Raw genomic sequence first — 12,242 nt, 5'->3', positions numbered from 1 at the left:
TGTGGCTGTTTTTTCCCAGTGTCCCACAAGCCCCAAAGAGGGCTCTTATCTCAGGAGAGGCCGTGTGGCTGGATTGCTGAGTCACCTTTCGCGGGAGGCTGCCCTTATCTCCTAAGAAGCACAGCATTCAGTTGGTTGCAAAAGGAGGAACTTTGGGCAGGAGCAATGCGGCCTGCTGTGTCTTCATGGCCATAATATGGATTGCAGCAATGCTCACTGACTTCCTCATAGCCTCACAGTCGGTGTTGCTTTTTTTTTTTCTTCTGTAAGGTCCGTTTTAACGCATGACATGCAAAGGTGTGAACACGCTGCAGGATGGGTTAACTCCTGAGGTCATGCAAAGGGAAGGCTGGGACGAAAAATGTGACTCAGCGCTACTGGCGAACTCAAAGATGTCGGTTCATGGCTGTGATCGCATGCGATAAGAGATGCTGTCCCGTTCAGTGACACAGCAGCTTCACTTCAGCCGAAATTTTAGAGAAGTACCAGCAGAAGTGGGATCAATATTCAGATCTTCCCTCTAATGCCTGACTTGTTCAATTCTTACTGGTCGTTTGGAAATGCTCTCGAACTTCAAGGTTTTATAAGGTTATTATAACTCTGTAGCATCAAAAATGACACATGCATCATGCATGGAGTGTGACTCAAACTGCACAGAACCCTTTGCTCTCTCAGGTTAATCCACAACCTGAAGCAAGCCATGTTGTTGTAATTAATATCATTATCTAGCAAGCCTCAAAACATCATCAGGCAATGTAGCCGGCTGACTAACATACAATAGGCTGCGGACGGTTCTTATTTCATGGATCTTTAAGCAGTATTCACTGTTTCACATTTGGAAGCATGAGCAGCATGTAACCCTTAATTGGTTTCAACACCTTAATAAGTCAAAGACGTTCAAGACCGATAATCACATTAAATAGTCCAATTTATCTAAAAAGTCAATTGCAAAGTGAAAAACTCTCTTTCTTTAGGAATGCATTATGCTGCGAGGATGTCAGAGTAAATTAAATTCCCCTCTGCACACTAAAGCATCAATTTCCTTATGGTAATTATCTGCTGGAATAGACGTGTCACTAGAAGGAGTCAGGCATGCTTGACATTTAGCCTTTTTATGGAGCGGCGATGAGTAAAAATTAAGATGAGGAAAAGGAAATTAATCTGCAGCCCGGGCAAGCATTGAGAGATCCTGGAGGATAGTGGCTGAATCAATCATGGTGTTTGTGAGCCTGTTTTGAAAAGGAGCCGGTGATGAGATTCAGACCACAGGCTGGAAAATCTAAGCTGGAGGAGGAGGAGGAGGAGGTTTTTAGCAAATAGAGTTATGATTGCTATGAGAAGTCTTACGTAGTCCTGTTGGTCTTAAACACAAAGTAAATTGGGTGCTATACAGTGAGGCCGTCTCACTCTCAAGATTATTACCACTGTCGTGTTGTACGCTGAATATGTATTGTACCACCAGGTGAAATAAATACTAGAAACATGGCTGCAGACAGCCACATTATTAGGGGTTAAATAGTGAGCTTTAAAAAGTGGCGTTGTCCTCTGCAATTTCATGCATTTGTACGCTAAGCTAAGCTGTTAAGAGAGTCCTGCTATCTAAATGTGCAAGAAAGCCAAGGAGTTAATTCCTCAACTTTCTAGTCTCTTTCAAAAGTCATAAAATCAATGCAAAACAGCACTAATTACAACTGAAAAGGCTCGCTTTAACAAAACTAACAGCTGTTTTTTAGCATTAGTTGTTTAGCATAATAATCTGTGGCTGTTAGACATCAATCACCAACAGAGCCGTGAGCTGATATCGTGCCAAAAGGAAGGGTGCTGCCTCTAGATTCACTGGAGTCACAGCAGCATAAAGGAAAAGGGATAAATCTTAACCTTTCCATGCACATAATTCACTTTACTCACCAATGTTCTCAGCGATGCATTAACTGGTAACATCTTTAAAAAAAAAAGAGAGCGAGAGATAGCACTTACTGCACTTAATAATGCTCTGTTACTTTGACAACTATGTTGGAAGTTGTGCAGTTCTCCGTCTGTGATGGGTTTGATGGAGAGCTGATGTCATATTGCTCGCTGTGTAAAGAGTGCTTTGGACAAATATCAGCATGAAACAGGACTGACGGAGTTCAAAGGCAGTTTAGGGTCATTAAAGAAGACACAATGGATGATATTTGCAGACTTGCTAACATTTTTTTTCAGTCTATATTTGGGAGTCAAATGTGTCTGTCCAGAGGTCAGGGGCCTACGTGTGAGGGCAACGTTTTTTCATGCTTTCGCTTGGGCCAGCGAGCTGCTGGTGTTCTGTGGTGAGGTTAGCAGCATTAAAGCAATAAGTAACGTTTGCCTCCAAAGTCTTCATGTCAAAAATTAGAACTTTCTCAGCTTCTCAGTTTTTAAAAGAAAAATTTGATCACTTTTTATTTAAATCTCTTTTGAGTTTCCTCCCTTTTTGGAAATGTAATAATAAATAAATAAATAAAACACAAATGACACTAGATATACAATAATTAAAAAGAAAAGATGCATGCATTAGTGATCACACAACCTAAAGTCCTCACATGTATCAACTGTGTGCTCAAGTACAAAATCCTCATGAAATGTAAATCTAAACAAAGTATAGATGAAGAGAAACAGGAAAACCATCTCATCCCTATTTCCTGTCTAAGCGTCAAGCTGCACTAACCGCAGACATAAAGCTATTGCTGCCAGGCACATCATAATAATGTCAATGTGCATTACAGTCACATCTACAGAAATCTAAGCAATGTATATACTGAAGCCTACAGACAGCATTTTCAATGCAGATTAGCCTGTTTAGTCATAATGGATCTGTAAAGCTGCCGTAATTTGTATACTATTAAAAACGTAACGATAGCACTAAAAATCCTGACTTTCCTCAATATTTCGCCCCTCTCTTTGCCCTTCATGACAGACACACACACACATGCACACACATAGAGTAAACGAGCAAGCAAGCGAGTCAGTGAGAGAGAGCAAATATTTAAGAGGACAATGCAACGCACTCACTACCCAGAGTTAGAAAACCACTCATCTAAATCAGGGAAATTATGATAATGGGGCATCTCATTATTCTTTAACTCACTCTGAATAACTCACTGACATCACATCATCGTAGATGTATTCATATAAACAGATTGGATGGCATGAATAGGAAGCTGACACCTTCGAGCTCTCTCTCATCTCGTTTGTCTAAAGTCTTGCTGTGGCGCTTGTGCACCAGACAGGAAGCACAGGTCTCACGAAGGGGTTGCAGGGAGGCACGGCGGTCACCGTTCTGGACAGGGGCGCCGTGTGCCTGAAAACAGAAGTTCCAAGTTCTTCGAATGCTCTGTGAAAAGATGTAATGATATCCATGAGTCACTGAATTACACATTGCTTTAGATGACGCAAAAATCTAAGAACCTAACGCTAATCTTCGTAGTGAAACACCGAGCAGCTAAGGCTGCTGCAGGCTGACAGAAAAAAAAAAAAAAACCCTCAGGCACTTCTGTTATGAGTGAGCATTAGTAAGCAAAAATCCCGGGGATGTCTGACCGTTGTAGCAGACAGTTAATCAATCCAAGAGCTTGTCTTTTTTTTCTGTTTTGGGGAAAAAAATATGGGAGGCCAAGCCTAATCAGCAGAGGAAACAGATCGCAGGGGGGTGTCAGGCACCAGGAAAATGGATCTGGGTTGTGAAAAACCACCATTACCACGAGCTGCTCTGGATTCAGCCATCTGGAGATGCCTGCTCCAAAAGCCGGTAAAGTTCGCTAAACTGGGGCCCAACTAGGAAACAGGTTTGCACATCCTTAACAGACAGCCAACACTCCCAGAGTGGAGCCATGTTTGCTCTGCACAGTTAGGGGCTCACTCATGTCAACGCACGTATTTTCAGTGTTGCGCTGGCAATTAAACACCTTAAGATTTCCTTTTTAAATAAACCTTTTCAGTTTCTTTTGATGAAATTTGCTCAATTTTAGAAAATCATCGGTGTAATCCTCCCCTACAACACATATAACATCTCTCAAATTCCTACCTGTCTGTCTTTAGGAATGAAGCCCGTTGTTTTTAATCTGTTTTTTAACATTTCCAATTACTGAAGCCTTTTCCAACTGACCATTAACCTGCACCTCACCTGCCCACTCATGCAAAAAATAAGGTATACTAAGCTTTTAAGCAATGCCACTCAAATATGTACAGCACCCAAAAAAAGATAAAGTTCAACAACAAATCAAATTAAAAAGTAGGAGCATTAGAAAACAGTGATTATTCAGGACTTATATTATTTCTTTGAGCAGTTTTGTTGACACTGTTTTTATCTTGTCTGGCCATTTCCCTAAAACAGTGTCCGCTCTTTTAGTTTTACTAATTCCATGCTCTTTGTTTTATTTTTCTCCAGACTGCACACATGTTTATGCATATTTTTTGCATTTTGCTTGGCTCTGTGGTGTAGTGGTTAACACGTGCACCCCACATCTAAAAGGTCCCCAGTTTGACTCTTAGTGGTGATACAAACTTAGCCTCAGAAGTTAGTATGCTTCCAGTGCCAGTCTCAAGCCCAAATAAAGGCATCTGCTCTGGCTACACTTTGATATATAAGGTAAGCTGAAAGTATTGTCATTTGTGTGTATTTCTGCCACTGTGGCGAGTTGTAGTCACATTTTCATAGACACCAGTAAATAACGGGCACCTGTATGGTGAAGTTAAGAGTGCAACTTCATGTCTATGGATTGCATTAGACCGCCCTCTAGTGGAAAATTGTGATGTTTGCTTTTTTTGTCTAAGTGGATAAAATGCTGGGAGAAAGAAATATCAAGGTGTGCAAAATAGTAAAATAATAAACTCAATTACCCCACAAATTTATGACTTACTTATTTCACAAGATGTCAAGATAAACAATACAGACTATATATTAGATATTTTTTAAATGTCATATTTTATAGGACATAATCAGCAATAACAACGGAATATGATTAAGTGAATATATTGAGTTATCAGAGTTCGATTCAGACTCACCCAGATGAACCTGCAGAAGTTGCAGGAGCAGCAGAGTCAGCATAGGCAGCCATGCCTGTGTAGCCAGGGATGGTGGTTCGGCTGGCACAAGGAAAAGATATTACAGACATTATGTCTTGTAAATGAGACACTGAATCTCAATGGGACGACATGTATATACATGTATATGCTTTGTGCTTAACAAACAGTGTATGTGTGTCTGTGTACTGGGTGCAGTTTTCTGGGGGGGATGAATGGCATCCATCAGGTCTGCATGTTTTTGCTTCTGGTTCATTTTTTTTTTACTCCCAAATGAGGACAACCACCACCCACCACCTCACCATACTGATCTTTAGTCCTTAAAGTTGAGATTTCAACAACAAAATCAGAAAGCAGACTTACATTATGACAGTATCTTGGTCCTGTTTCCAAGCTACCTTGATCCTTGCATCACTTTTCAGCACTCTACCAAGCCCCAACAGGCTGTTTCAGCCTGAAAACAATACAGCTAGCTAAACAAGAGCAAAATAAAAGCATTCAGAGCACATGACTGATCATTTAGATTAGAATTCCCTACAAGGTGAGATCTGCAATGTCTTATTTCCACTTGTTGAACTGCAGCCTGCACGGAGGCTGCTACCTGTGAGACCCCACGAGAAACACCTTAACATGCAGGCATATCGGAAAAAATGTGACGCTCCCTGCTTGTTGGCTTTCCAACTGATGGTGCAGCAACGATTCCACAGAGAAGGAGCCACACTTCGACTTGGAAAAAAAAAATCAATCCTAACTTGACATGCACAGCATGAATAACAAGACATGCTCTCCTCCCTGTCTGTGCGGACATTTTCACAGATGATGGCTAAAGACGGGCAGAGTCCTGCAGATGACTCGCTCACAGGAAAGCAGAGAACAAAGCAAACACCTGTCAACAAGGTGGACGTTTTGTTTTTTTTAAATGCTCTTGTGGTTATTTGTTGAAGCTTCAGACTGGTTTAGATGAAGTTCATAATTATTCTAAAAGTGTTACACTGGTTCATCGATAAATAAGAAACACACTAACAGGTCCACTGTGGTTTTAGAATAATTTCCATTTAAAAAACCCTCTACTTTTTTCCACATGCCACACTCTTTATGTGTACAATGACGGTGAGTCTCACCGTGCTGTCGGCGTGTGTGGAGGAACGACGCTCCTCTTCACTGTCAGTGGGTGGAAGTCTTCATCCATGTTGTCAATGTTATCCATGTTCTCAGAGCCGACGGTGCCACTGCACATACATGAGAGCCCACTCAGTAATGAACTCGAAGGTCAGCGCTCAGAGAAAATATGCAGAGTAGCTGGATTCAAATAAAATACTGCGCAACTAAGAAAATAGCTGGATCAAAACATGACCACCTAAAACATTTTCTGTTTAAAGTTGCTCAGTGTTTCATGGTAGCGGCAGGTTAAAGTCATGATGCAGCAGAATAAATGTGGCAGGGACTAAAGAGCTAAAGGACCCCAAGTTTTTGCACAGTACTCTGTTTGGTGGCACCTGTTAATATCAAACGTAAAATACTCACGTGTACAGAGGGATCTGACCTGATCTTGGATATGTACTGCAGCTGAACAAACCAAAAAAACAGGAAGGTGTGTGACAAATTTGCATCATAAAAGGGACTAAAAGAGAAAATTAGCTCCTGCTGATGAACTAAAGCTTACAAAGATATTGGTTTCTTGGCATCATTCCTCAGTCGAAGCTGTCGCCTGTTCCACTCGGCTCCTACAGACTTAGAAAGAACAGAAACAATCACCGCTTCATCACAATTTTCCGATCTACAGATCAGCTTTATTTTAACACTATAGGTACAACACATGAGCAGCAGTGTTTATGTTTTAACCTCTAAACTAAAGCATCAAACACTCAAATCTTTACTGCACTCATGTGAAGAATTAAAGGATAGGCCTGTGAATATTTTTCTGATTCTAACTGATCCCACAAAAAGACTAATGATGGGGTTTTCAGCTACTGTGAAACAGCAGTCCAGTGAGAAACTGGTTCAAAAATAAACTGGAGTGCATGTGTTCACTGTAATGAAGGAACATGTTACCCCAGTGCTACAGTGTAGCTCACCAGGGTGTGTTCAGTCATTTTTGCTGGCGGGGTGCTACACAAACTGGATCAATGCGGTGGGAAAAAAGAAAATGCACTCACACACACACACACACACACACACACACACACACACACACACACATATATATACACAGTCAAAACACTGCAGAGAACGTGAGACACAGCGAGGGAGTTTTTCTGTGCTGTAGCAGTTAAACAGATGCGAGGCTCGCTGTATTTTGCACCCCGCTCACAGCATTTCTGTTCCTTTGGATGTCATGTTTTATAGGCTGTAAAAGAACTGAAATGTCAGAAATTTGAGGCATGCTATAAAATTAATTTGTTAGTTCAAGTAGCTGCTGGATGTAGCAGCATCCACGGCATCAATGCCAGAGAGGAGGACCAGATATATTTTGGCCTTTTCACGTAAAGGACAAAGATATACAAAAAGAAAGAAATATTAAGCATCTTTCTGCATATCTGCTGTTTTCACTCTCCCTGCTGCACACACTGTATGCCAAAAGGTCAAGACTGACAGGTGATGAACTGCATTTCTTCATCACATTCATCGCTTTTATTAAAACCAAATACAAAATATTAGCACACCTATGCATGGGTTATTATGAAAATTGCCTTTGAGAAACAATAAGCATCCAAAATCCAATTTCCCTCAGTTGTGGGAATGATCTAAACCCCCAGAAGCCCTCTGCTGGGGCCAAGAAAACAGAGCTCATGCCTCGGCAGTGTTTGCCAACATGCGAACACTCTCCATGGCTCACCTGCCACAGCTGAGGTCGGCTGTTGTAGCGCCTCAGTGAGGCACGCTCACTCACTGGGTCTGCCAGTTTCTCCAGGGTTGCTTCTGGTGCCTTCAAGTGCCGCGGTACCTTTGTAATCCATCCAACGTCCTCATAACTCCTGCAGAGAAATGAGGACTTCTGGCCATTAGACACGTGGACCGAGTGCCTTGAGTGCAATTGATTAACTTGATTCCCGAAAGTTATTTGCTTTAATTTGAATTCTTAACCAGCCTCCTTCGTTGCACAAAATATATTAGACAGCTTATTAACTGGGGAGCCGATTCTTCCCCGAGGCTTTAAGCAAGGCTACAGTTCATCTGCATGATTTCATTAAAGAGTAATTAACACAACAAGAGGACGCATTGTTCCCTGATGACATCAACGGAGCACAAAATCAAACCTATTCCCTCCCGATAACCCTCAAAGCAACCACATCGTGTGTGGACTTCGCATAGCAGTAATCAGGAGGTAAGCTTTGTTCAATGTTATTGTTATTGAAAGGAGCCAATTAAAGGTGCCTGTGTTCTGACCTCTGTGTTGCAGAAGTGTATCTGAAGTGTCGAACTGCAGGTGAGATATCTGGCCCGACTCCTGGATCCTTAAAAGCAATATCAGAAGATTTATCAGTATCATGTTCAACTGGAAATCATGAGGCTCCCGTATGTATTTTTAACACATCTAATAATGAGTGCATGTTTTATTTTTTATCAGTTATTATTAATATAATTATACTCAACATTATTGAAAACCATTATTTTAAAAAACGCTATTAAAAACCATAATTTCTCTCTTAAATTCTCACCTGACATCAGACCATTAATTAGCGATGGCACCAGCCAAATGATCTTTCAAATTACCCCTGATAAATGCAGAAAATCTGACACAATCTGTGAAAATTCATCTGAGCTCAGATTCATCAAGTAAACATAAATGGATAATGAGGCTCATCCTACGGGGGTCAATGATGTCTGAATCAAAATTTATGGAAATCCATCCAGTAGTGCTCGAGATCTTTCAGTCGTGACCAACAAACAGGCTGTAATTACCACCCCTAAAGCTGAGTGTGCCTAAAAGCACAAAATATCAGGATGTTCTCTAAATGACTAATGCAAAACAAAGACACGCAAATTCCTATATTCACTCCAAAGTGCGTTCGAGTGAGTCAATCGCAGTATTTGACGTTTTTACACATCAGCGGGCAGCATTCAGATTCTATTGGTTTTGCAGCTTCGTGCATAAAAGAACGAGGCATGTAGACACAATGCTGAAAACACAGCAAAACCAGAGGAATAGCAAATGCAAAGCAAAAGTAAACTGGCTTTTCCTCCATTAGTTAAAGAGGGAGATGAAATAAGGGTATAAAGTAGACTCCACCAAAAAACCATCCTAGCTACCACCTAATTCAAAGCCAACTAATTTCAGTCACATGTGTAGAAATAGGACAACATCCTTCTTTCTACAAAGAATGATGGCTGCCTGGTGACCACATTAAATTGTTTTACATGCAACTTGCGGTGACCAAATGATTGCTCAGAGCTTGAGGGCGTGCACACTCATGACAACTTTTGATTGCAAGGCGATTGCAAAGATCACCAGATAGAAGGCAACTTCTGTTATCAGTCTGCACGAGCACAACTCCAAGGGACTCGACTCAACTGGCTGCCGTCTGGTTGTATTCTGGTTATCTTCCTCTTGAACAAGAAGGATGCAAATATAACATATATTAAATATACATTTCTGTTCAATGTGTATTTATTTCTATGCAGACAGCATAAGCCATGTTATATCAACAATTTATTACACTTAATTTCTGTATTATCAGAAACAGACTGCATGTAACTGCCAACTTGACCCCACCCTATCACAGACTGATAGCAGACTGATAGTGGACTGATACCAGACTGGCTCATCTTATGTCAACATTTATGGCAAGTGTGATATGGCAGAAGTGAGATAAGTTTATCTTATTGGATAAAACAGATACTGACAAAGTTTAACTCTGAGGACCTAACTTGCAAAACCTGTTGTAATACTTAGCATATCACAAAATGTAAAAAATAAATAAATAAAAATGCAATAACATCGAATAATGAGGGAAGTATTGTGATAATATTGTATCTTGAACTTTCTGGTGAAAGCTTCCAGTATAAAGGACTGTTTGAACTAATTATAATCGTTTTAGCTAGTAGAAGTATGTGGAGGATGTTACATTACTATATTTGCAAGAGGAAAAAAAACTAGCACAATGCAGTACAGGAGAGGAAAAAAGACTAAAAGGCTTATCGTAGTGAATTCAGCTCTGGCTGACTGCTCGGATCAGCTGATTGGGATGTCTGTAGCATTCCAAAAGCCTGTGTTCCCAATAGAGAAGTTGCATCATGCCCTCTTGTGGACATCAGGGTGTTTCTATCATCATCTGCTGTAAACTGACTTAGATCAGCAAATAACTAATAAGCCAATATCAGCTGTTTGCCGATCTAAGCAGATAACATCGGCTGTATGGAATCTGCTGTCTGATATAATTATTTGTTTTACACATCCTGCAGTATTTTCTGTGCTGTTCCAATTATTTTGTTGTAGATATCAGGGATCGTATTGAAACCTAATATGTGAATATGTATGACCTTGAGCGTTGCTACTAGCAGATACATAAAAGAGAAGATGACTCAATAAAACATTGATAAAACACTATCATCATGAATCTGTCATCCTGGAGCTTTTTATATTCTGGCCATCAATCACTGTACTGCCAGAAAAGAGTTGAGAAGGTCCATTGATTTCACTGCGCATGTGTTAACTTCCATACTAAAAATGTATTATCACCACTGTAATCCTGAACTTCACACTACTTAAATACAGGCTTTAATCAAGTCTCTATTCACTGAACAAAATACCTATCTGCTATAACTGAGCACTGCGAGACCTCTCTTAAACAACAATAATGTGTGTCAAGGTAATTATGGACATTTCAATTAGCAGTTTCAGAAACAAAATAATAAAGCAAGGTTATGTCCTCAAAGTGAAAACCTGCCCACATAATAGCAGTATTATGTGAGGTGTGATGAGACTGTAAGTGAGGCACGCATTTCTGATTTAATACTTAATATGTGCTTGTGTTATGATAGGAAAGTGATTAATTCAGCAGTTATGTGATGAAGTGTAATGATAGTAAGCAAGCCAACAGCATTAGTTCAACCAAAATGTTTCCAGCATCTGCACTGTAGTAAGATTTAGTATATAAATCAACAAAACTTTAATGTGCTCAGAGGAAAAACTGAAGAGGGAAAACTGATGAATTGTTAATGTGTGAAGTCTTTCATTTCTCATTTGGGCAAAAACAAGCAAATTGAAGATGTCACACCGTCGCACTTCAGTACGGACACCAGTTCAGTCAGTCATCACTCACCTGATTTCCAGGATGTGTATCAGGCAGATTGTTCCTGATCGTCACTGTTGTTGGTGTCCTCAGTGAGTGAGGTTGAATTTTAACAGGATCACTTGAACCTTAGGATGACACAACAACAATACATACTCTGACAAATTGTGAACTATAACTATGCACAGTAGTATCTGCCCTCAAGGTCAAATTACCCTGCAAGCAGGCCCTGGAGCAAAAAACAGCCATGGTCCCTGCTGACCAGCTCCCAGTCTCTGTGAATTGAGTATGAATGTGGTGCCTTTAATTACCCATCAGGCACAGAGCACACAACAGCCTACAAATGCCAGCTTAAGCTTAATTATACAGTATTTAGCCTGGAGATGTACATACCAACTAGCTATTACCGATGCTCTTTAGTAGCTGCTCCAGGTATTTTATGCTTTGAGTTGCTGTAATAATTTAATTGCAGAATAACCTTTATATATGTTATAAAACCATATTATGACATGAAATGAGCTGAGCTGTTGTTTCAAAAGCTAACTTTGGCAGTTGGGATGGGTACCGGTTCTGACATAAACGGTAGTAACCAGACCGAAAAGCAGCGCACATTTCGGTGCTTTATTTCGGTGCTTTTTTTCCCCTGAGCCAATTCTAGCCAATCATTTTACGTTTCCGAGAATAGTAGGCGGGGCCAGGTACGTACGTTCTTTTAGAGCAGAGCTACAGATTAAAAATGCCCAAAGCGAAGCGATCAAAAGTCTGGCTGTACTTCACAGCAAAAGATGCAAACTCAGCAGCCTGCAACAAGTGCTTTAAGCTGATACTGTGATACTGTCAAAGGAGGTAACACCTCAAATCTGATGAAACACCTGGCGACGCATAGCGTTTCTTTTAAAAGCCGAGAAATGTGCCGTGTTTGATAGCTTGCTGCGAGACCTCACACCGTGCACATCTACTGCGGGTGTG

The 12,242-nt window shown here is 40.6% G+C and overlaps 1 protein-coding gene across 2 annotated transcripts; it reads right to left on the bottom strand.

The window, feature by feature from the left end:
* Positions 1-1,573: 1,573 nt before the first annotated feature.
* On the bottom strand, positions 1,574-11,842 carry spmip7 (sperm microtubule inner protein 7). 2 transcript variants are annotated; one of them, XM_005473820.2, is made up of 11 exons: positions 11,667-11,842; positions 11,489-11,548; positions 11,304-11,401; positions 8,428-8,495; positions 7,877-8,015; positions 6,704-6,771; positions 6,565-6,606; positions 6,162-6,269; positions 5,023-5,103; positions 3,187-3,352; positions 1,909-1,941 (listed from the first exon to the last, which is right to left on the bottom strand). In XM_005473820.2, exons 2-10 carry the CDS (start codon positions 11,520-11,522, stop codon positions 3,214-3,216), a joined length of 777 nt encoding a protein of 258 aa, XP_005473877.1. In that variant the 5' UTR covers positions 11,523-11,548; positions 11,667-11,842; the 3' UTR covers positions 1,909-1,941; positions 3,187-3,213. The 2 variants fall into 2 exon arrangements, with proteins under 2 accessions (XP_005473876.1, XP_005473877.1); XM_005473819.4 differs by having other exon boundaries at positions 1,574-3,352.
* Positions 11,843-12,242: the final 400 nt, after the last annotated feature.

This window comes from Oreochromis niloticus, linkage group LG13 (assembly GCF_001858045.2).
Source record: "Oreochromis niloticus isolate F11D_XX linkage group LG13, O_niloticus_UMD_NMBU, whole genome shotgun sequence".
Lineage (NCBI taxonomy): Eukaryota > Metazoa > Chordata > Actinopteri > Cichliformes > Cichlidae > Oreochromis > Oreochromis niloticus.
The sequence above is the reverse complement of the archived record's forward strand: the minus strand, read 5'-3'. Positions and strand labels throughout refer to the sequence as shown.